The sequence below is a fragment of the Geospiza fortis genome, unplaced genomic scaffold, assembly GCF_000277835.1.
Source record: "Geospiza fortis unplaced genomic scaffold, GeoFor_1.0 scaffold407, whole genome shotgun sequence".
Classification (NCBI taxonomy): Eukaryota; Metazoa; Chordata; class Aves; order Passeriformes; family Thraupidae; genus Geospiza; species Geospiza fortis.
The window spans coordinates 617,191-641,855 of NW_005054507.1; the positions used below are offsets into that span (position 1 = coordinate 617,191).

The 24,665-nt window shown below is 47.3% G+C and overlaps 1 protein-coding gene across 1 annotated transcript in view; it reads left to right on the plus strand.

The window, feature by feature from the left end:
* Positions 1-21,042, plus strand: part of FN1 (fibronectin 1) — a gene marked incomplete at its 5' end in the record, with an annotated part of 52,086 nt that extends 31,044 nt beyond the window's left edge. The window contains 23 exon segments of the mRNA XM_031063494.1: positions 990-1,262; positions 2,298-2,480; positions 3,696-3,785; positions 3,919-4,188; positions 4,546-4,662; positions 5,015-5,179; positions 5,815-5,970; positions 6,713-6,826; positions 8,504-8,773; positions 10,528-10,715; positions 11,760-11,847; positions 12,014-12,190; positions 12,417-12,506; positions 12,696-12,875; positions 13,418-13,507; positions 14,264-14,476; positions 14,479-14,705; positions 15,816-15,954; positions 17,202-17,366; positions 18,417-18,542; positions 19,112-19,218; positions 19,730-19,840; positions 20,167-21,042. Of these exon segments, the coding sequence (XP_030919354.1) occupies positions 990-1,262; positions 2,298-2,480; positions 3,696-3,785; positions 3,919-4,188; positions 4,546-4,662; positions 5,015-5,179; positions 5,815-5,970; positions 6,713-6,826; positions 8,504-8,773; positions 10,528-10,715; positions 11,760-11,847; positions 12,014-12,190; positions 12,417-12,506; positions 12,696-12,875; positions 13,418-13,507; positions 14,264-14,476; positions 14,479-14,705; positions 15,816-15,954; positions 17,202-17,366; positions 18,417-18,542; positions 19,112-19,218; positions 19,730-19,840; positions 20,167-20,241 (3,614 nt within the window).
* Positions 21,043-24,665: the final 3,623 nt, after the last annotated feature.

A 24,665-nucleotide genomic window follows, 5' to 3' on the forward strand; every position in this document is an offset into this window, starting at 1 on the left:
AAATTTAGGCAGCATCTTAAAGGTCATTAAAGGGCATTCTTATTCAGAGGCTAAAACTTGAGATTTTGAACAATTTTAGCCACATATGTCAGGCTCTTGGGCACATCATATGCTGGGCATAACCTCTGAATTCAGGGATGTTGTCACTCTGACAAAATTAATACCATCTAAAGGTCATTTTTAACCATTTCCATATTTCCAAGGGAGTGTTCTGTTACTTACTGTTCCACATCATCTGTTTTTAGCACATATATTGCAGCAGTTAGTTGGTAAGTAGAACTTGAGGAATTCTGGGCCAGATCCTCAAGCCATTGCAGGGATTTGAGGCTTTTTTCCAAGCGCAGTGTAAATACTTCAGAGAGTGGATGATCTACCCTGGAACTTTGTGAAGGTTCTCAGCAGCTGAGGGTCTGATTTAGCTTCTTCAAGTGAGTTGATATTTTATGATCCCAGTGATAGAAGTTAGAGTCACCATTTGAACAAAATGAGGGTTTTAGAGGGTCAATCAACAGAGTTGTTGTTTTATTTACACTTTAGTAAACTTTGCTGTCTTGTAATTTACCTGTAGAAAGAAAAAAGGGCTGTGGTTTTTCTGCTTCTGTCAGAAAATGATGGGTCTTTGTGGCTTATCATTGCTCAAAGTAAATTTGTTGCCAGTTAAGTGCCTCTTTGAAAATTTTATGTCTAAAGAGGACTGGGGTTTCAGCTTCTGAGGGGATCAGGGTTTTAGCTTCTGTCTGCCCAGGGAAGCAGCTGGAGACTGGTAAATGTAAGAAAACAAACTGAAAACAACAAAATCAAAAACACAACAAAAAGCACCCCACCGAAATCCATCCTTTTCCCCCAAACCCCAAGAGAAATTGTGCATATCACCGCAATTGCTTCAAGTTCTGTCGATGTTAATAGTGATGAACACTGCTTTTTTCTCCCTTGTCTTTCTTTTGCCTCCGTGTGTCTCTGCCTCTCCCATTTGCTCTTTACCTCATTAGAGGTGCCCCAGCTCACTGACCTAAGCTTTGTTGACATAACTGACTCGAGCATCGGCCTGAGGTGGACCCCGTTAAATGCCTCCGCCATTATTGGGTACCGCATCACAGTAGTTGCAGCAGGAGAAAGTGTCCCTATTTTTGAAGATTTTGTGGACTCCTCAGTAGGATACTACACAGTGACAGGCTTGGAGCCGGGCATTGATTACGACATCAGTGTAATCACACTCATTAATGGCGGAGAGAGCGCCCCTACCACTCTGACACAGCAAACGGGTGAATTTTGAAAACTTCTGTGTTTTGTGACGTGGATGGTGTCACTGGCTGTCAGGGTGCAGGGGCTTTGTCCAAAGAGGAATTGAGCCCCTTGCTGCAGGGAAACCAGGCAGACCTAGCTGGCTCCTTTCCCCAGGTGGCAGCTGGGGATGGATATGGCGCTGCTCCTTTTTAAATTGGAGGCATTTTAATACCATGAATGACTGCAGACTTGCCAGGCTCATTCACCTTCTACTGTTCAGATTTCCAGGATCCAGTTGGAATCAAGAGCCTGAAACATGAGCTGTGTGTTTGCCAGACTAAAACTGTGATTCCTCAAAATAGGAGTGCTGGAGGGTGGAGCAGATCAGTAGACACCCTCCAGCCTTGACAGCTGTTTGAGCTTCCAGCAGCCCATTTCCATGGCAGCCCCACCCTTTCCACAATGCCCCAAAGGATGCAGATGGACACCGCTCCCTGAGTACATGCCAGTGACAGCCATGCCACACTGTCAAGGGTTTCTATAGTGCATGAGCTGAAGGAGAGCTGGAAACTGGTTCTTGCATGAAATCCTGTTGGGTTTGGAAGTCCTGAGGCTGTAAATCCTTCAACATGAGTAGAAGTAGAGTCATAGGAAATTAGTGATATACCCTCTCCTTTCCTGTGTGTGCATGTATGGATTCTAGATCAGATTACTTTTCCATCTGTAGCTGCTGTATGGCAACTTTAAACCTCTCTTGGCACCACATCTGTAATACAAAATACAGCTGCTAGAAGCACATCCTTGAAACTTGCTACCTTGTTTTTAAATTAGCCCCACGGGGTACATTTAACATATCGGGAATTGCCAAGAGGTTAAAGCAGCCTGACAGCAGTGCAGACACATTTTTCTCTTAACTGTAGTAGAACCAAATGTAGTTTAGAAGTCTGTTTGCATGAGTCTGATGCCGTAGTCAGTTGTGCATGAGATACCTTCTCTGGTGGTTGATTCCCTGAGCAGACCCCTTGATCAATATGAGTCTGAGAGCTGAGGTGGGTTTGTTCTTTGCTGTGTAGCTGTGCCTCCTCCCACTGACCTGCGCTTCACTAACGTGGGGTCTGACACCATGAGGGTGACTTGGACTGCCCCGACCTCCATCGTGCTGAGCGGCTTCCTGGTGCGCTACTCCCCCGCCAAGAAGGAGGAAGATGTTGCAGAGGTCACAGTCTCACCCTCAGACAACATGGTCATCTTAACAAGTGAGTGGGTTACCTGCATAAATCAAACAAACATGAGAAGCCCCTCCTCATAAAATCATAAGATTACTAAGAGAAAAGATCTCCAAGGTCTTTGAGTCACCAACCCTGCACCACCATGTTCATCACCAGGTGCCAATCCCCACACAGCACCTGAACACTTCCAGGGATGGTGACTCCACTCCTGACCAATATTTCAGTGAGGAAATTTTTCCTGATATCCAACCTCAATCTCCCCTAGCGCAGCTTGAGGTCTTGTCTTTTCTTGTTACCTGGGAGAAAAGACTGACCCCCAGCTTGCTACAGGTTGTAGAGGGTGAGAAGGTCCACGTAGCACAAGATGAGGCAAAAAAATTGTTTGAGTGTGGCTGGCCAAATTCTCAGCTGATCTAAAGGGATGTTGCAAGCAGCCTCATAGAAACTCACACCAAATGGGATTTGGCCTCTAGCTTTACCCAAGTTAAAGCCAAACCACAGGCAAGTTTTTTTCCTATCAGTCCAAGGACAGTGATGAATCAGGCTGTGAGGCAATTGCATTGATTTGCAGCCTGGTTAGGTATTAACAGTAAATACGTGTTGTTCGCCTGGTTTGCCAGTAATGTCAAGGACTTGCAGTGCAGAGGTTCAGGAGAGGATCAGAATATGCAAAAGGCTATTGCTCCTTTGACTTTGTATGCTCAGACCAGAAAGCCCATCCTGTTTTTGGAACCTTACAGGACATGGCAGCAAAATTTGGGCATTTTTGGAAAGCTGACATTAATTTTTGGGACAAAAGCATCTGGTTGGTTAAGTGAGAGACAAGACCTGTTTTCAGAATAAAAAACCAAATCTAGAGCTTGTCTGAGCTACAACAGCTGTGTTGGAAATCTTTGGCCCTATTTCAGCTTATATCGGCTAAAGCTTTGGCCTGGTGCATAGATAAACTAGTAGATAACTAGAATGGACCCTGTAAAAAGGTAATTGCTTCTAGTCAATCTCCACAAACTGATGAAACAATGATAGAGGGATATCCTGCTCGTTCAGGCTAAAGCACAGCAAGGAACCATGATGCCACAAAAATAACTGATTTAAACTTTTGATTGTCCTGGAGGCTCAGATCTTCCATCAAACAAAACCTGATTGTCTCCCAAGAAACACAGTTAAAATTGTGCAGGTTGATTAACTTCTTGATGTTAGCAAAGAAACATTAGCCCACATTCCTGTTCTTCAACTCCACAGACCTGCTCCCTGGCACTGAATATCTGGTGAGAGTCTACAGCGTTTCTGAGCAGCATGAGAGCGCACCTTTGTATGGAGTCCAGAAAACAGGTACTTGGATGCACATGTGGTTAATTCCATCCTTTAAGAGTTCATTAGTTAGGACTTCATTACATTTTTTTTCTCCTGGGATGATGCCAAGCAGTCTGGTTGAGCTCACCCTTGTGTCTCTTGAACCACCCAGGCCTTGATTCCCCCACTGGCCTGGACTTCTCGGATATAACGGCGAACTCGTTCACGGTGCACTGGATCGCTCCCCGTGCCACCATCATGGGCTACAGGATCCGCTACCAGCCCGAGCAGGGCGGGGGCCGGCCCAAGGAGGAGAGGGTGCCCCCCTCCAGGAACTCCATCACCCTCACCAACCTGCTGCCAGGCACTGAGTACGTGGTCAGCATCATTGCTGTCAACGGCAGGGAGGAGAGCCTGCCCTTGGTTGGCCAGCAGACAACAGGTGAGCCTGCAGGGAGTGCTGGGCTTGGGGTGTCCTCTAGCAAAGTCGTTCCTCTTAAACCGCATCTCCCCTGCCAGCTTCACTCATGAGGAAATGCCTGTGTGCTGAGGTAGGGCCTGATTTAGGAAAAGGTGGGAGAACCCATGCTGCTTTCAGATGTTTCTAGGGCCAGCAGAACTGTTTTCATTAAATCCAGTCCAGTGCCATATGGTTTTTAACCAGATACATCTCTTTGACTCAGAGCACATTCCTCTTCCAAGGACAGACAGATGAGCAGCAGAAGGGCACAGTATAAATGGAGTATGTAGCTGATGTACAACTGTGTTTAAGTTCCTTCTCAATTCTCTGTTTTTCTAGTGTCTGATGTTCCAAGGGACCTGGAAGTCACCCCTACCAGCCCAACCAGCCTCAAGATTTCCTGGGATGCTCCTGCAGTGACAGTCAGATACTACAGGATCACTTATGGTGAAACAGGTGAGGGCAGGCTGCTCCAGCTGGTCACAGACCAGAAACTCTGTTCTGAGGCCATTAGAAAGCAAACAGCAACGGCACCTTGGGCTGTAGCAGACATATAGGTGCCTTTTTTAAAAAAGAGCAAATCATATTTTGTCTACCTGAAAGAAAGAGTATCTAGAGTATCCCAGTAATTTTAGAAGTGGTTCTATGTATGTTATTCTTTTCCTCAAAATTCTGACCCAATAACCACTGAAATCAACAGGGTCTTGTCTTCAGCTTGATGCATGTAGGACTCCTGGTTTTTGTAGAGATTTTGTATGTATACTTTTAACAGGTCCATCACATTTCTTTCTTAACCTACTCTTGCTAGGTGGAAGCAGCCCAGTACAGGAGTTCACAGTGCCTGGCACAGTGTCCACTGCCACCATCACTGGCATCAAGCCTGGTGTTGAATACACCATCACTGTGTATGCTGTGACTGGCCGTGGAGACAGCCCTGCCAGCAGCAAGCCAGTCACTGTCACCTACAGGACAGGTGAGACCTGATTAAACCAAACAAGGCAAAAACCCCACAGCTTTGTGTTGGCTTTTCCCCATAAATGTACATTGCTGATTCCTGGTTTCTTTTAGAAGCCGTGGGCTATAGGGCCATCAGTTTGTGGAGCTGTGTGTCTTGGTGGTACAGAAGGGGTCTGTGGACCTGGAGAAGGGATACCCTGTGGAGTCTAGATGGGGATAAAAGCAGTGCTCAACTGCTCACTGCAGAGTGGAAATCCTGTTGGGCTCTCATAATATGGGGTCACTTCTGGCTTAACTCCAGTGCTTCACTGTCAGATTGTGATCCTGAGGAGACCTAACTTTTTTCTAATGCCAAGACTGTTGTCTCACTCCTGATTTGGATATAGCTGAATCGTACTCCTGCTGTAGCTGCAGATAAAGGCATCAAGCAGTCTTTAAAACAACAAAAATCCTCAACTAACATTGATGTGAGATGACTCATCCACACTTCATGGTTCAGGCTTTTTTGCTCTGGGCTAGCATGAGAGACAAATAAATGGCAACGTGTGTTTTCTCTTCCAAGCAGTGCAGAATAAAATTTAGCCAGGACACGAAAGTGGAGGGAGGGTTTCCTCGACCAACATACTCAGAAAAATTATTTTTGTTGCCCAGAAATAGACACACCATCCCAGATGCAAGTCACTGATGTCCAGGACAACAGTATCAGCATCAGATGGCTCCCTTCAACATCCCCAGTCACAGGGTATCGGGTGACTGCTAATCCCAAGAATGGACATGGACCCTCAAAAACAAAAAATGTCCCTGGAGGTAAGAGTCATGTCATTCTTCACTGGATCTGTAAAGAGTGCAAGATGTGGCCACTAAAATCCTGCTGCTGCATCTGTCTCATCCAGGACAGATGAGCTCAGGCAGATTTTTGTCCCAAAAGCTTCATATTTCTTTGACACCACTGTACTGCAAAAGTTTGTTCTTGGAAGCCTCAGTGTGCATGAAAAGCACCTGCTTTTCAAAGAAATGCCATTGGATTTTCTAGCATCCAGCAAAACTTGCTTTGAAATCCTTCTGGAAGTCACATAACGTGACCCTTGGTCACAGCATGGGTTCAGTCACATACACTACAGGTTTGTAGTGTAGTACCTGTGGAACCTGCCATGTCAGCTCTCAGGAAAACTGCATGTTGTGGGATCAGCAGAGCACTTGGGGATGCTTGTGATGCACCTGAGCTGGTGGTCAGTCTTATCCTAAAAAATGGTGAAAGACTGACCACCAGCTCAGACCACACACAAGGTCTCCCTGTACCTTGTTCTACCCACTGTGCTAACTTGCCCTTTCAGCTGTGGAGCTTTGGAGCAGGTACAAATGGCACTTGTGCACTGCCAGAGAAGCATGGTGCAATTTAAAGGCAAATTGAATTTGTCAGTCCTACCTTGTTTTAATAACATTTATTCATGGTATGGCTTGGACAAACCATTCATTGAAGGCTACTTTGAGGCCAGCTCTGTGCAGTTTTGTGCTGTTCTTTCTGACTGATGGTGTTCTTTCCTGCCAGATCAAACTCAAGTCACTATTGAAGGTCTGCAGCCCACAGTGGAGTACTTGGTCAGTGTCTATGCTCAGAATCAGAACGGGGAGAGCCAGCCCTTGGTTCAGACAGCTGTCACCAGTACGTATTTCACTTCATGGCAACAAACACGTGTTTTCTATTGATCTCTGAACCTACCACCACATTCCCAGGGAAAGCAAAAGCCAGGGGCCTGGTCTCCAGGAGAGTGTGAGGTGGTCTGCCCTGTGAGAAGTACCATGCACCTAAGCTGCAGATGCTGGCAAAAATGCAGTCCCTCTGCCTCCAACACTGCCAAAATGCAATTTCCCACCCCCTCAAAGTGCTGCGCTTCTTATTTTCTTTCACTAAAGCTACAAAGCCTTTTGGGGTTTCCATCAACCAATTGGGTTTGCAATCAATCAACCAATCAGTGGCTAAAATGTGCCAAGACCTCCTTTGTGTGGAGCTAGGTGGCAAAGGTGATTGCTGTTAAGGGACTGGACTGGGCTTGGGAGCATTTGCCCTGTGTGAGGGAGTCAGGGAAACCACATGGGTTATAATTGGGATGAAGCTCAGCAAAAAAAAAAATAAAAAAATTGCAGGACTAAGGTGCTGTGTAGAAAGCAGCAGTCCTGCTCAGGTCACAGGAGGGACAGAAGACCTTGTAACTCAGGGATATGTTTGAGGTAAAGTGCTTTCAAGGGACACCTCTGGGGTAGGGATTTGTATGATTCTTACTTCCCTGCTCAAACTTGTATGCAAAACCATGACTCAGCCTCAAACACTGCAGACAACAGGAGCCTCTCCAGAGCTTTGCAGAGATGAGTGAAGAGTCCACATTCAAACTAACAAATTCCTGGACAAGAATCACCTTTGCCAACTAGAAAATGCAGAAAAATGAGGACTAATACAACATGGCAAATGAAAAAGATGAAACTTTCTAGAAAAGCGTGATTTTGATCCAATATAAAAATCCCATGCTATATCCTCCCATTTTGTATAGCAGATGGGTGTATTTCTGTGATAGCCATTCCAGACTTCTGAGGAACAAGGCTCCCTTCTCCTGCTCTGAGCTCCCACCTTGCCAGGAAATCCTGTGAATTGGTTTAATTGGGAGGTGTGCATATCACCCAGTTGCACCTGTGGACATTCCCTGTGCACTCAATACAAAGCTGAAAAGTTTGTTTCTAACTGATTCTACAATATAATATGCTGAGTAATTTTGCTTTCTTGATGAGTATGTTAATTGGATATTAATTTATGAAAGAAAATAGTGGGATGGATTCTCCTTGGACTGGCACTTAGCACAGCAGCTCCCAGTAGTGAACAGCAAGTGCAGCACGAACCCAAACTTACAGAGAGCCAGGTGGGTTCTCTGGCTGCCTTTGGCACCAGCCACCATTTACATGGGAAAAATGGGTCGTAGCATTCCCATTTCTTTTTTTCTCTTGTCCCCTTTTAAGGTAGCTTAATGCTACTGGAGTTGTGTGGAAGGGGTTTTGGTGCCAAGGGGACTCAAAAGTAGGTGAGAATTGGTGCTCTGGCTGCTTTGAAGGTGGCAATACAGGTCCTTTTGGTTTCAGCAAAGCCAAGATTGCTTTCCTACTGCCTGGCACCTGCAAACTCAGGCTTAGGGATGTAAGCATGTGTGCAAGGTGCAGCACAGAGGAGAATCCAGTGCCCCCCTTGCCACACCAGACTGAAAACCGCTTTGCATGTAATCGAAATGCTTTTTATTTTCCTCACCCACAACCTGCTTTTTATCACTTAACCTCTTACCGTTAATTTGCCTAACAGACATTGACCGCCCTAAAGGACTAACATTCACTGAGGTGGATGTTGATTCCATCAAAATTGCTTGGGAAAGCCCTCAGGGGCAAGTCACCAGGTACAGGGTGACCTACTCAAGCCCTGAGGATGGAATCCATGAGCTATTGCCGGCCCCAGGGGGCGAAGAAGACACTGCTGAGCTGCATGGCCTCAGGCCAGGTTCTGAGTACACTATCAATATCGTTGCCATTTACGATGACATGGAGAGCCTGCCCCTCACTGGGACCCAGTCCACAGGTACAGCTCCCACCACCCCCAGCAGGCCATGGCAGCAGCGGGTTCTGCCCCCAGGGGTAAAGTGTGCTTCCATGTGCAACTGGTGCTCCAAGTGGGGCAGCCCAGGGGATGGGATTGCTCCTGAGGGATGGCTTAGCTGGGACCAGAGAGCTGCCTGGAGCAGAGTCAGCCTGCATACACATCAGGGAAGGCAGCAAGAGAGCAGGATTGCAGGGTCTCCTCCTGAGAGAAAGGAGGGAGGGGTGTCCAGTGGTTTCGTGTCCCTGGTCACAGAGCCTGAGCCATGGTGAGCGCTCTCACAATGCTCTTGTCTTGCCTTCAAGGTATGGGACACTTCAAAGCACAGGTAGGGACCAACAAGAGAGATGAGGGCAGCTTCCATGCCCCAGGGACCTTGCTGTCAGAGCCAAAGATCAGCAGGAAGGGCTGGCAGATTGCTGAGCCCTCAGGTCTCACAGAGCCTGCAGATCCCTCACTGGCACTGCCCTAGGGACCACAGCCCACTGCATGCCCACACCCTGCACCTCATCACCTCCACAGGAGAGTCCCTTCTGTGCCAGGCTGATCCAGCTGCAATTCCATGCATTGAAAATTCCTTGATGAGAAAGGAAAATTACTGCAAGGAATTAGCTCAATGTTGCTTCCAGCAATATGGAATCCATTGCAAGCTTCCAGCATTGCCAGATGTGACTTTATTACAAAGACAGGTAGCACCTGTGTAATAAAGGTCTCTCATTCATTTGTGACTGAAAAGTTGGCACTTTAATTCCAGGGGTGGAATGAATTCAGTGGGTCCTAATGTATGGGTCTGCTGTGCTAAGCTGAGGCAAAGTGATGTAATGATGGAACAGCTGGCTGACTACCTGCCAGAAATACAAATATAATACTTTTTCAAACACACCCTCTGTGGTTTACCTTTTGAGGGCTGTTCAAAAGTGGATTTGAGATAATTCAAGACTTTCCATTGACTCTCACGGGCTTTAGACTGAGCTCTGAGCTAAGCCAGAAGGAAGAATTATCCTGTATTTCCACTTTGTAAAGCTGGAAAGCATTGATAGCAATGTGCCATAGTGGGCACTATACTAAGGTATATCTTTGCTCTGTTTACAGCCCCAGGCTTACCAACAGTAAGGCAAGAGACTATTTCAGTGGACATTGCTTTTTTTAGGCAAGAATTTGTTTGTAAGGATAGTGGATGTGTTAGCTCCTGAACAGGCTCTTGTGTGATGAGCCTTATGGCCACCACAGCTCTGCTTTTCCATTGCCTTGCTCGCTGTGTAAGTGGCTGTAAAATGCTTCCCCTCTCCATTTGCAGTATTTTTATATCTTCTCTGCAATTCCTGAGACTGCTTCCTACTCACTTTTGTAAATCATCCATGGTATTTTGGAAATGAACAGACCGGGGCAAGTGGAGCAGGACTAAACCGTGAGCTGTGTGATGAAAAGCAGAGACTGGTAGAATAATTAAAACAGGCTGGCCTGCTAGAGATTTAAGCACTTCCCAAGCCTTTACCTTACATCACAGCAAATGTCATTGCTCACTTCAGGATTGAAGCATTGATATCTCCTTATTTCTGCTGAAAAGTGTTTCTGTAGATTTGAACAACACATCCCCTCCCATGGTGCTTTATGCCTGTGTTTGCACAAGGCACTCCACTTTCCTGGCCTAAACCTGTCTCATGTTCAGGAGACAATACTGTCTTGTCCAACTGTCTTTTTTTAAAGTAACCACGTGCCTGTCTGGATTTTTGCAGCAATTCCACCTCCAACAAACCTGAGGTTTACTCAGGTAACTCCCACCAGTCTCACCATCAACTGGAATGCGCCCAACGTTCGCCTCACTGGCTACAGAGTCAGAGTGAACCCCAAAGAAAAGACTGGTCCTATGAAAGAAATCAACCTTTCTCCAGACAGCACATCTGCAGTCGTGTCTGGCTTGATGGTAACTTTTTTCTTTGTGTTGTGGGAAGGAGATTTTGGAAGAAATTTCAGATTCCTGGGTCAGGAGCTTCAGTTGGAGTAGATCATTACAGCTCCTAAGGGTCTGGCTCTGAAGCTCATGGCAAGTCAGCCTGCAGCTACTCAGCACTGTAGTTTTTTTAAAAGGCAAGTAATTGGCCTGCTGAAGCTGCATTCTACCCCCTTCCTCATCTAGCACAGAGAGACTGGATGCCTAATCAAATGCAAATTACCAGGTTCACAATCAGAAGTAACCCAGCAAAATGCTTTTACTCATCTTTCACAAAAGAGGTCAGATAAAGTGATCTGATGCAGAGATTTCAAGCTGTGATATGGGAGCTCTGGCAGTCTATTGCCTATTTTTAAGACATCTGCAAAATATACATTAAAAATACAAGTCTTTTGTGACTTAGGCTTAAATTTGCTATATAGCTATCTTCTCCACTGGAAGCATTTCAGGAGTTCCTGAACTGGAGAAGGCTGAAAATAACTGCTTTTATGGTTCCTATGATCTTAAAAAGCTACTGATCTGTTTTTAAGGAGTTTTATGAATAATTTTCAAAAATGAGCCTTAAAAACATTCTCATCTAAGTGGACCCATGGTCTGATGCAGCCAAGGACAAAAACCCCCATGCTGTTACATTCACAGTTATCTTTTATTCACGTTATTTTATTCTTTATCATAGCAAATGGCATCCATTAACCCTGGGAAAAATAGGAGGGAAATTAGAGTTTCTCTGAAGAATCAGCTTTAAAGCACAAATTCTAAAATGAGGGGTGATAAATAAGCTTCTTCCAGGATTTCTTCTGCTCCTGAGGGTGCACATGTGCACAGTGTGTCAGGGTCCGTGCCTCCTCTTTTATTCCAGCTGGAAATAATTAGAATTATCCCATTAGTCCTTCCCCAATTTCTTTTAAAGTTTCATATTTCAGTAAGTGGTGACTTAGAAACATCCTGAGGGCAGGAATGTTCCCCCCCACCGTGCTGGGTCCTTCTCTTAACATGGCACAACTCTGTCCATTCTAGGTAGCAACCAAGTATGAAGTGAGTGTGTATGCCCTGAAGGACTCCCTGACCAGCAGACCAGCCCAGGGGGTGGTCACAACCCTTGAAAGTAAGTGGTGACCCTCCCCAAGTGACCACTTAGTGCTGTGTGGGTGCAGAGGAGCTATGCCCAAAGCTGGGGCTCTGTCCAAAGCTCCATCCCAGGCTGCACCAACCCTTGGCTGGTAAGATTGCCAGTCCTCCCTGTACTGACAGGACCTTTCCCTTGTGTGCAGATGTGAGTCCCCCTCGCAGGCCCCGGGTGACAGATGTCACTGAGACCACCATCACCATCACCTGGAGGACCAAGACTGAGACCATCACTGGCTTCCTGGTGGAAGCTGTCCCTGCAGGTGGCCAGAACCCCATTCAGAGGACCATCAGCCCTGAGCTCAGGAGTTACACCATCACTGGTAAGTGAGGGCTTCTGCAGCTCCTGGGGAATATCAGAAAGTACACTGGGTTCTTGTTTTGGAATTGAATATCCTCAATGAGAAATACTACAGGAGCAAAAGGTGGGAAAAAATATCTGAGGCATCAAGACTAGGCTCCAGGAAGAGGTTTTTGAAAGACCTTCTGATGGCCATCTTAGGTGGCTTCCTCTCCTTAGCTAACATTTGTGTTTCAACTTCATTTCAGGCTTGCAGCCTGGCACTGACTACAAGATCTACCTGTACACTCTGAACGAGAATGCACGCAGCTCCCCGGTGGTTCTGGATGCCTCCACTGGTAATGACCTTTTTGCTTTTGTTAACACACAGCAATCACATATGGCCAGTTAGGAGTTGTCTGTATCTGACCACATTTAATATTCCCTGGCAATGGGTTGAGAAGGGTGTTAAGCAGCTGTAGCTCAGGTGAAGAATATGCAGGGTCTTTTCTGTATTTGATGTTTTAAACCCTTTTGTTTCCTCCCAGCTATCGATGCTCCTTCTAACCTGCGCTTCCTCACGACCACGAGCAACTCCCTGCTGGCCACGTGGCAGCCTCCCCGAGCCAAGATCACGGGCTACATCATCAGATATGAGAAACCTGGCTCACCTGTCAAGGAGGTCCTGCCTCGGCCCCGGCCCGGCACCACCGAGGCTACCATTACTGGTAACTCTGTTCTACCTGGGAGCTCTTCACCTGAAACACTTGAATTTTGAGAGAGAGGGAGGGGAAAGGCCTAATTATAAAATGTGGTTATAATTGATGATTAGCTAATAGGCAGAAAATTGTGTTCCTTCATTGTGGTTTCCAGTACTAGAGAGTGGTCCTGTGAGCACACCTGTCCTACAAATGCATTGCACTTCACTGATCAGAACAACCACACATTTGAACAGTCTGGTGCTTGCTTCCACTGTCACCACAATTGTTGTCCTTCCAAGGAAGAAAAGCTCATGATTCTGGCACCCACCAGTTACATGTGCTAAAGATCCCTTATGTTTGGCTCCATGATCCCAGCTGACATGGTCAGATTGCAAACTTGCTCTGAGGAACAGGAAGCTGAACTCTGCACTGTCCTGAAAACCTCGGGTGTGAAATGCACATACCCGATACTGTAGCCATACCCACCTCTCATTCTGCCTTAGTTCTCACACATATTCATGAAAGAAAAGCAACTCATAAGTCTAAAATTGTCCTTCCTTCCTCCCTAGGTTTGGAACCTGGCACTGAATACATCATCTACATCATTGCTGTCAAAAACAGTCAGAAGAGTGAACCACTGGTTGGCAGAAAAAGGACAGGTAAAACAAACCTCTGGACTGTTGTGTGCCAACAGGAGAGAGCTTCCACTTGGGGAATACAGTGTGAAAGACACTGAAGGACACTTGGGGAGGACTGAAATAATATTTTTTAAAATATCCCATTCACACACACCTTTTCTTTGAGTCAAATAGGCTTCTTAAGGAGGTTTTCCTTCCTAAGGATGCAGGAGGTATATTCTAAGTTTATATTAATAGCACTTACCTGTGTTTGAACACTAGCAACAGAACAGTGTGCTTGATGCTGGATTCCTGCTTGGGTACCTAATGGATAATTAAATCAGGGTTAACATGGCTGTCTAACACTTGATGATGCCAAATGCAGAATCCACTCAATTTGTTGCTTGTTGCATTGTTCTTACTTCACAACTTTCACAGTACAAGATTGACCTATAGCAAGCAAAATACCAGCTGGACATCCAAATATGATCAAGGAGCCAGTTTCTTCCTGCTCACCAGTGATTCCTCTTAAAATGATAACCTGCAACTATCTCTTGTAATCATTCCTTCTCAGCTTGAGCAGTGGTGGTGGGTTGCAGTGTTCAAAAAGCTCAGCTGTATGAAAATTTCACACCAACACGCTTCTTATGCGTATGTGTGAAGGATGCAGAGAGGAAAATTACCTTTACAATCAGGGCAAGGTCATAAAAAGTGTAATGACTAATATTTGATGCTTGGAGTGGTGTAATACAGCTTTTTTGTTGCTGTGCTGACGGCCTCCAACCTTTCTTTGGCCAGATGAGCTCCCCACGCTGATCAGCAGACCACACCCCAACCAGCCCGACATCCTGGACGTGCCTTCCATTGACGAGGGGACCCCTTACCTCACCAACAACAGGTACGACAATGGCAACGGGATCCAACTTCCAGGCTCCTCTGGGCACCCTCAGACGGTGGGACACCAGGGCCAGCAAATCTTCTTCGAGGAGCACGGCTACCGGCGGCCCGGGCCCACACCCCCCTCAGGCCGGGCTCCAGGCTGCCCAGCGTGGACGAGGCCATCGAGGTGCCCGGCTACCAGGTGCCCATCGTGGTGGAGCCCTCGTACCCGCACGGGCCCCGGCGCAACGACAGCCAGGAGGCCCTGTCCCACACCACCATCTCCTGGAGGCCCCTGCTGGAGAGCTCTGAGTACATCATCTCCTGCCAGCCCGTCAGCCAGGACGAGGACACGCTGCAGGTAACGGGCTGTCTCAGCACAGGGGTGGTGAAACTTCACCTGGGGCTCTCAGTGCCTTTGCTGTGCTAAGGGGTGTCAGAACCCAAGAAATTCCTCTGACTGCCCTGGAGGACTCGAGACCCTGCCAGGGGCCTCAGAGACCTTGGCCCAAGCCCCCTGTGCCTTTGATCTTGCCCCATGGGAAAAGGGACCAACCTTATATGAGGATCTGCAAGCCATGAAAGTTTAAGTAGAATAATAGTGAATTTATCACAGGGAGAAAAATAGATTTTTTGGGGTTTTTAGAATGGGGGTTCAGGAAGCAAGATAGACTGGACATGCCCAGATTCCTCCTTCTCCTTCTTCTTGGCCTCCATCTTCTGCTGTGATGTTGGCACTTTTGGATTGGTTTAAGATAGAAACTCACTGTCTAACATAGGTGATAGGTATTGGGAAGTTATGGTAAATAGTGTACATGTAGTTTTTAGTATAAAAAGATAACCCCAATGTACCTCAACCTGACCTGCCAGACAGACCTGGAGAAAGAATTTTATAGATAAGAAACAATAAACAACCTTGAGAAGGAGAACAGAAGAATTCTGACTCCTTCTTCGACTGCTGGGCTGGGAAAGAGGCTTGTACATATCTCAGAGGCACTCTGACCAGCAGAGATTCTGAGAAAGGGAGTGGCAGGAATTAGCCTAAAGAGTCTGTCTAACATGTAGTTGAGACCAGGGTGGATGAAAGCCTCCTCATCTCCTTTAGGCTACAGGATAAAATTGCAAAACCAGAAAACTTGGAAATGCTGTTAGCAGTGATGTTTCACCAGGGAAGGGGGCAGCAAGCTGAGTGGGAGTTTCAGAGATTGAGGTGCTGCTTCTCCAAGCTACAGCACTTTTCCTAGAAGTTTCCCTTGGTTTCCTTGAAATGGCAAAATTAACCCCTCGTGATCCATAGTCCAGAGTAGCCAAGTCTAACTTGGTATTTCAGAGTATCTGAGGGGAGTGGTCTGGCTCCATCATGGTACAGAGCATAGGGGTCATCCTAAACACCCTGTCTTTCCTGTGAGAGAGGTAACAGCTAAAGGGTGTTACCACCTTTCTGGTGACCTGGCATTGTCTCTTGTTGCAGTTCAGGGTTCCTGGCACTTCCTCTAGTGCCACACTCAAGGGTCTCACAAGAGGAGCCACCTACAACATCATAGTGGAAGCCCTGAAGGACCACCGGAGACAGAAGGTGCTGGAGGAGGTGGTCACAGTTGGCAATACTGGTAAGGAACAGCCTGAGGGAGCCTGGCTGGACCTGTGCAGCCCCTGCCTCATTCCCCTTGCTCAGGGTCACCTACGTGGTGCCCAAGCTTGACAACAGTTCAGAAAGGAAACTTCTGACAAGGACAGTTCATAGCAGGACACTGGGACAAGTGATTTGTGAGGTTCTCTGGTTTTGGATAAGTGACAAACACTGATGGTGTGTGGTGGTGTTTGCAGAGGTCCCAGGACAAGGGAAGAGGTGAGGATCTTGACTCCATGTTTCAGAAGATGGATTTATTATTTTATTATATGTTATATTAAAAGAAAATTATATACTAAAACTATATTAAAGAAGGAGAGACGATTTCATCAGAAGGCTTGAAAGGAATAATAAAATCCTGTGACTGACCAGAGAGTCCAAGACAGCTGGACTGTGATTGGCCATTAATTAAAAACAACCACATGAACCAATCGAAGATGCACCTGTGGCATTCCACAGCAACAGATAATTACTGTTTACATTTCGTTTCTGAGGCCTCTCAGCTTCTCAGGAGAAAAAATCCTGGCAAAAGGATTTTTCATAAAATGTCTGTGACAATGGTGGGATGAGAGCTGTCCTGAGCTGCTGTGCAGGTACAGAGTGTGCTTTGAGGCTGCAGTCACACCCCAAGGCAGATCTGGTATTTACTGTGCTTAAAGGGAGTCTTGTCTGTCATAGACTGGATCATGAGCTCCTGACCCTGATCCTCACCCCCTGAGCTGGTGGCTGTAAAGCACCCACCAGCCAAGGCACATACCTAAGGTTCCAATCACTCTGCCCACCACGGGGTCTGCTCTCCTTCTCCCATCCCCTGCCATGACACAGAACCTGCAGCACCCCAAAAAGGTGCACATGCAGCTACCAACCCCCTGCTGTTCCCTCAGCATCTTACAGCACATTTTCTCCTAAAGATAGGCAAGAATCTGGTTGTTGCTCACCACCAGCAAATGCAGAAACTCACACTTGCTTGAAACGTGGCAAATCAAAATGAAAATAGCCTTCATGTCAGTTTTTTTTTTATCATTCAACTGCTCTGACACATGCAAATGGAAAATAAATCACAGGGAGCTGGGCTGCTGACAACCATCAAGTATATGCCCATGGGGTAACTCCATTACTGCCAGGATATTACAAGAAGAAAACCGTGTGTGTTCCCTGAAAATCAGTCTGTCTGTCAGCAGCTCCCGTTGCTGTGTGTGATGCCTGTTTCTCCTCTTTCTGTTGCAGTGTCTGAAGGATTAAACCAGCCAGCTGAGGACACCTGCTTTGATACTTACACTGGCTCCTTCTATTCCATTGGCGAGGAATGGGAGCGCTTATCTGAAACTGGCTTTAAGCTCTGGTGCCAGTGTTTGGGCTTTGGCAGTGGCCATTTCAGATGTGACTCTTCTAGTGAGTAGCTTGCTGTTAACCATCCCCATCCCCAGTCTCTCCCAGCAGCAGTGCCATGTTTGACAGACTCAGCCTGGTCCAAACATGATGCAGATGAAGGCAGGATCTTAAACCAAAGTGATGTTTTGCATCGTGAGAAGTGATGGAAAACTTTGGTTACCTCTGAGCTTTGCAGCTAATCTAGAATTGCCATCAGCAACAATCAGTAGTGTATTGATAAGAGTTTTTTACCTTGCCAGACATGTGTAGGTAATATGGGAAAGTGTGGATTTCAGTGGGTATTACAGCCAGTGCTGGTATTATAAAAAATCTGGCTTGTGTTGCAGGCAGCCTTTGCAAAGCAGCTTGCAAAACCAGTTTTCTAATTTTTCTAACACTTCTGCCCAGGGCATTAAGTTTTATTCTTTGCAGAACTGTGTGGTTTACATGGAAAAAAAAAATCCAACTTGACACAAGGGAATGGAACAAAAGTCTGTGATTGAGCAGTTTAACACAACACATACCCAGCTAATTGAAATTAGGATTTTAAATTGTGGAATAAGCTCAGCAGAGAGAGTATTTCTGCAATTTGCATAGCTTCAGAGGAGTCTATGTAGAGACACTTAATTTTACAGGAAAAGATGCTTGTTTTACAGGATTAATATTTATATTTCATTATTTGATACACATGGCTTACCCATGGTGTCTTGTGAGATTGTGGTAAATTTTACACTGGGTATTTGTACAAAAAAGAGCATTTAAATATTTTTCTCTCCTTTCCTGCCCCACATCTATTAAATTCCTTTTCATTTCTTTTCATCTCCTGTGAACCAAACCTCCTCTCCCCACTCTTTGTCACATCCTACTGTTTTCCCAAGAGCCTCTACACATTTTCCAGAGCTGAAACAGCCTTCAGCAGTTAAAAACTGCAGGACCTGAACCCATTTCCTCCTTGGGACTTAGATGAACTGAGAAGATTCTTTCTCCTGCCTTTCCTGAGACAATGCCAAGCTCTTTTCCTCCTGCTGCATGTGGGATAACTCCTGATTCTTGTTCCCCTGCCTTCTCCAGAGTGGTGCCATGACAATGGAGTTAACTACAAGATTGGGGAGAAGTGGGACAGGCAAGGGGAGAATGGCCAGATGATGAGCTGCACCTGCCTTGGGAATGGGAAAGGAGAATTCAAGTGTGAACCTCGTAAGTGTCTTTGTGCTGTCAGTCTGAGCTCTCCTTCAGCAAGTCTCAGCATCCCAGCTCTGTCCTGCCAGAGGGACAAGCAGACCATCAATGTGTCTGGTTCAGGCTGAACTGGTGACAGCTTCAGTCTGTTCTCACAGGAGATGAAGGCATAAATCTCACATTCCTGAGCTTGAGAAGAAGAAAACCTTTAGTTAGCTCAGGTCACAGCACACTGAGCACCTGTGTGCCTCTGGCCCTGGAGCTGCACACCAGGGACATGTCACTGTCTCAGAGGGGTGGATTGCCCCAGCTGGACTTTCCTGCAGGGCCTGCTGCCTCAAGCTCCTCTGGCCTTCACACTGTCACTTAAACTGCATTGCTCATGTCAGGAGAATACCCCCCTGCTGTAGGTTAAAGTGTCTGGAGAGCTCTGAACATGTCTGATGTTTCCCTGCCAGTCAGGGAACCTCTGCTCAGACAAGGGGAGCACACTTCCCCAGGGGCTCCCTGCTGATCACCTGGCTACTTTGGGAATGCTTAAAGCCCAGCCCAAGCCCTGGAGCTGAGCTCTGCCTGTGCCTCCACAGATGAGACCACGTGCTATGACGATGGGAAGATGTACCACGTTGGGGAGCAGTGGCAGAAGGAGTACTTTGGGGCCATCTGCTCCTGCACTTGTTATGGAGGACAGCAGGTAAGCAGCAGGGAGGTGTGATGTGGGACACAGGGGAGGCTGTGCTGGGCTGCCCTTATCAGACTGCTGGGTTTCAGGTCATGGAAGGAGCCAAAATGGGCTCAAATAAGGAGGAAGGTAATTAGGAGAGCTGCAGTACTGGCATTGGTGCCTGTCTGGTGTAACACAGGAGCAGCCTCATTGGTGCTGGTGGCTCTAGCCTCATGTATGAGTGATCATGAACTAATGGCTTTAAGCTGAAGGAGACTAGATTTAGGTTGGATATCAGGAAGAAATTCTTCCCTGTGGGGGAGGTGAGGCCCTGGCACAAGATTCCCAGAGAAGCTGTGGCTGCCCCTGAATCTCTGGAAGTGTCCAAGGCCAGGTTGGATGGGGCTTGGAGCAACCTGGGATAGTGAAAGGTGTCCCTGCCCATGGCAGGGGGATGGAATGGGATGAGCTTTAGGGACTGGATTCTGAGCCCTGGCTGCTCCTTGGCCATGGCACTGATGGTCCTGTTGTGTCCCCACAGGGCTGGCGCTGTGACAACTGCCGCAGGCCCAGCGTGGAGGTGGCCCCCGAGGGCTCTGCTGGCCACACCTACACCCAGTTCACACAGAGGTACCACCAGGCCACCAACACTGTGAGTACAGCTTTCCTTCTCTGCGCCATGCTGCTGTGAGGCTGGCGCAGGTGGCGGGGTGGCTGCAGGGCTCCTGCGGGTTGGTGCTCCCTTGGTAGTGCATGGCAGCCCCCAGGACACACACACCTGCTTGAGCTCACCCCCCACACACATGGGCAGTGCCACAGTCCCAGCAGGGCCTCGATGCATGCTCCGAGGCAGTAGTGCATGGAGTGGTTTCCAGCTGTGTGCTTTGTGCTGGGGAACGGCCCCAGGTGCTGTTGGCAGCTCCCAGCACAAAGCACACCCAGGACAGAGCTCTAACTGATTTCCTTCCCTCCCGACAGAACGTCAACTGCCCCATTGAGTGTTTCATGCCCCTAGATGTACAGGCAGACACACAACATCCACGGGGAAAGTAACATCCAGCGAGACTGCTTGCGGCCATGGCAACAGACAAACCAAAGTGTAAACCCCAGTGTGCCACGAGTACCATCCAAACTGGAGTGATGCTAGCAAAAGTGCATCTAGTGACAATGGCCCCCTGCTCTGGAGCCATTTTCCCAGCTTAAGCTCAACTCACAGCTTCTCCAAGCGCCACTCTTGGAGTGTTTCAGACTTTTCTCATGATTGATAGCGATTGTCTTGGTTTTGCTCAAAAGGTTGAATTCCAGTTGATATTTTCAAATTTAAAGAGGGCAAGGAAAAAAAAAAAAGGAGGGGAGGAGGAGGAGAGGTTGTAAATCACAAATTTGGTGGGGGATCAAAATACTGATGGGGAGGGAGGGTGTAGAAATTCAAGGTTCCCGTGCTATGCAAGAACATTTGAGTACAGCAATACTGAGGTTTAGGGATAGGAAAGTCCACCAAACACTTCTGCTTTCACATAAGCGTGCAGCCAGCAATAAGATAGGAACAGCAAATCCAATCACTGTGATATTTAAAATATGCACAGTCCTAATTCTTTCTTGATGATCCTAGTATTTTTCTAGCTGTATCTTTATATCTCATACTGTTATTTATCAGTTTTGTTCCCCTGACCTTCCAAGTGTTTTTATATGGGAATAAAATGTATGGAAGACACTTAGTATGCAGTTGACAAAAGAGGAATTTGGTGTAATTATGATCAGTGATTATTTTTATACTGTAAGTGCCAAAGCTTTACTACTGTGGAAGAGGAAAAAAAAAACCAACTCTTTTAATAAAAAGATTTACAAACCAGACATATAGTTTAAGTGATTCTCTTTGCTGCCGTGGAATTTAGGATGAAGATGATTATTCTCAGCTGGATTATTCTGAGGTGGATAATTCTGAGCGGGATGATTCAGAGCTGGAGTAACACAAGATGGAGCAAACATCCCCAAGAAGAGTGAAGTAAACCTGGAGAGAATATTGCTAGAGCAGTTTGTTAAAGAAAGGCTTCCAGCTGCACCCCTGCCCCCGTAGAGCACAGACAGTGGTAGGTATGGCACGGGCAGGAGGCACAGGCTTGCTTTGGGGCAGCAGGGGAAGGGAGGGAAAGGCAAACAGCCCCTGCTTTGCACATGAACTGAGCTAGAGCTGGTTCCATAGCTAGCGTTCAATAAGCTTCCAGTGGCTGAGGTGCCAGAATTAGTGAGATGGTCCAAACCTGTGAATTTCAATGTGTCCAAAGCTTCAGAACCCAGCAGGAGACAGGCACCAGCTGGGTCTAAGCCTGGCTGTTACAGGCACTGGCCCCTTTCTTGTCTCCTGTGCTTCTACCTCATGGTGGGGAGGGAGGTAACAAAAGGCTTCTCACAACCCTTTGGATGAGAGTGAGCCAAGCCAGCAGTGAGTCCCTTTGCTTGCTCTGCCAGCACCTGTCCAGCCTTTGCAAATGCCAGGCCAGGTCCTGTCAGGATTGCTGAGCCCCCTCCCCCGGGCTGCACACGCACTGTACTGCTCCAGGCACTGGCATTCTCTGCACCCAATAAAGCATCATGTGAAAACTCCATTTGGCTTCTTGGCATGTGGCAGCTGCCAGCAGGGATTGTTACTTACAGAGCACCCCAAACCTCTGCAGAGCAGGATCATTGCAGCAGCAGTCAGTTCTACCCCACCAGTGCTCCAAAGCCAAACATGTCCCTAAAAACACCTGAGAACTGAAACTGGCCTAGACAGACACACAGAGGAGTCATTTCCCATTAAACCAGATTGGTTTTCCCAAGTGAGAGCTACATATTTTGGACCAGAGAATAACTGTGCAATGATCCTTTCACTTTGTCACGAAACAATTTACTTCACCAACACACTGAAAAAGACTCAGAGCCCACCTGCTCTCCTCTGCCCCATCTCTTGTACCAGCAGCAAACTCCTCCCCTGCCCACAGGGAGCATTTCAAGATAAAATCATTTAAACAGCACTTTCCCCCAAGCTCCCTGTAGAGGTTTGTCTGTGCCTTAAAGCACACAGTGCTCACAGCTGCAGAATTTAAGCCCTTGGCAGTTCTTTTCCAGATCAGGAGGCACATCTCCACAGGGCTTGTGTGCTCAGCTCTGGGTAGAGCCCAGGAACAGCCAGAGTCAGGGCTCTGTGCTCCAGGGAAAAGTCCCTTGGTGGCTGAAGAAGAAAATAAAACCCCTCTCTTACTGGCTGCCAAGGCCCAGAATGGTTCCTCCCTGCTCTCTGTTCACATCCGCATTTTGGGAGCTGTTGTCCTGCCAGGTGCAAGGTGCCACAGGTGACAGTGCAAATCCCAGGTGACAGCTGCTCCTCAGGACACACCAGCTGAAGGGACATTCCCTACATTCCCTTCCTTCTGGGCCATGACACCAAGCAGAGCTCACAGTGTGCTGTTCAGCCCTGCAAACATCCAAGGCAGAAGCAGATCAGGAGGCTTCAGGAGGGACACCTTGAGACCACCACAGCCCTTTCCTACAACCACTCCCACAGCTTCAGGGGAAGCTTCCTTCAGGGGGAAGGAAGGTTGGAATTGTCCAAAGGTGCCAGGCTGGTTGGAATTGTCACTGCAGCCCTGGGGACAAGCCATTCCCAGAGACATTTCTGTGAAGTCACCTCACACCTGTAACCAGACCAGAGATTTTTATCAACCTTTATCCACTCAAGTGAGGCAGCATCGTCAGGAGCTCTTGTTTGGGACATTAAACAATCCAACTTCCCCCCTCTGACAACTCCTGCCTGTCCTTTAACCTTACCACAGGCACAGCAGGAGGCAAAACCATCCCTCTGCAGGTGCTGAGATGTTGTGTACAAGACATGCAGCACAAGTAAGGCAGCAGGCAGGTCCTACAGAGCTATCAGCTGAGGCAGACATTTCCTATCTCCTGTAGATCTCACCTGGAAGATCAGTACCTATTAACTGCCCTCAGTAAAACAAACAGTGCCCCAAGGACAGCAAACAAGGATCAGGGGAATCCATGGAGCAGGCGCTGCTGGATTCTTATTGCCAGCCTCTGTTTTAGCCAATGCTGCAGAAGATGCAGGTGAAGAATGCACAGAGGGATTCCCTGGAGAACCTCACAGCAGGGTCTGTGCCAGCTGCAGCCACAACAGGAGGACAGAGAAGGTGTAAGGAACGTTGTGCACTCTCCTCTGTAGAAGAGTCCCCAACCCCAACTTTTAAAGTAAAACTCCAAGAAATTACAATTTACTGGAAGCAACAGCACAGAAGACAATCAGAGGCCAGGGCTGGGGTTACCACAGCAAAGGGGCCAGCCAGGAAGAAACGGACAATTTTTATTTTGGATTGCAGTCTTAATCTGTGCCAAAAAAGTAGAATGCTCTCTACTCTGTCATGTCTTATCCAGTCACTTGGAAATAATCCATTGTAGAGATCAGGAATGACAAAATGATCCATTGTAGAGGTCAGAAATGACAACATGATCCATTGTAGAGATCAGAAAAGAGAGGACTGCTCCCTTTCAGGCTGGAGCAAGGGCAGATGGAATGACAGTATTAAAGGAAAACCAGTGTGTGGATTATGGTACCTTAAATAATTCACCTGGGAAGTGTCTCTGCTTTGCTCCATTTGAACCATTCTAGATCAGACAATCAGGTAAAAAAGCCATGGATGGCCACAGTCACAGCAGCTCAGCAGCACCCCCAGATTTCCCCTCTCCCAGGTCCATCTCCCACCCGGGCAGCCCTGCTTTGGCCAAGGGCACATGTGCACACTCCCTGCTCTGCACCAGCTGAGAGCTGAGCCCACAGGAATGTTCATTGAAAAACTCTGGGCTGCTCCTGGGCAAAAGTGAACAGATTTTATAAAATGGAACCAAAAAGAGAAAATCCCTTTGGAACAGGCGCAGTGATTGCCAGCAAAAATGTGTCTGGGCTCATCCTGCACTTCTCTCACTGTGCTACACATTTTCACTTTGCTTTTTCCCAGACTTATGTTCAAATCTGCTTAATGCAAACTGCAGACAGCAGAGAAGGGAAGTGGCTCCAGACACTTCCCCTCTTCCAGCCTGTGAACTCTGCTCCCAGTAAGGGGACAGGGCTGTCAATGGGTCTGCTTTGGAGAAAGCAACATAGCACTGCCAAAGCACAGAGTGCAGGGCAGGATTCAGAGCACCAAACCCCAGAGTACTCGTGCAAAGGAGCTGCTCCCCTCTCCTCCCAGGGAAGAGGACAGTAGATTAGAAGTACCTGCTGACCCAAAAAAACCCCCACCAACCCAACTGAGTTCAGGACAATGCAGATCTTGATCAGTTCCACGAGAAGCTGAGCAGAAACCAGGCTTTCACACCATTCCACAGGCCATCTATTGAATTCGTAGGGTCTGGACCATTAAACCTACCTCAAAAATAACCCTTTTTCCTGAGGACACAGAACTTATGTGACAGGGACCACACAGACCAGCAGA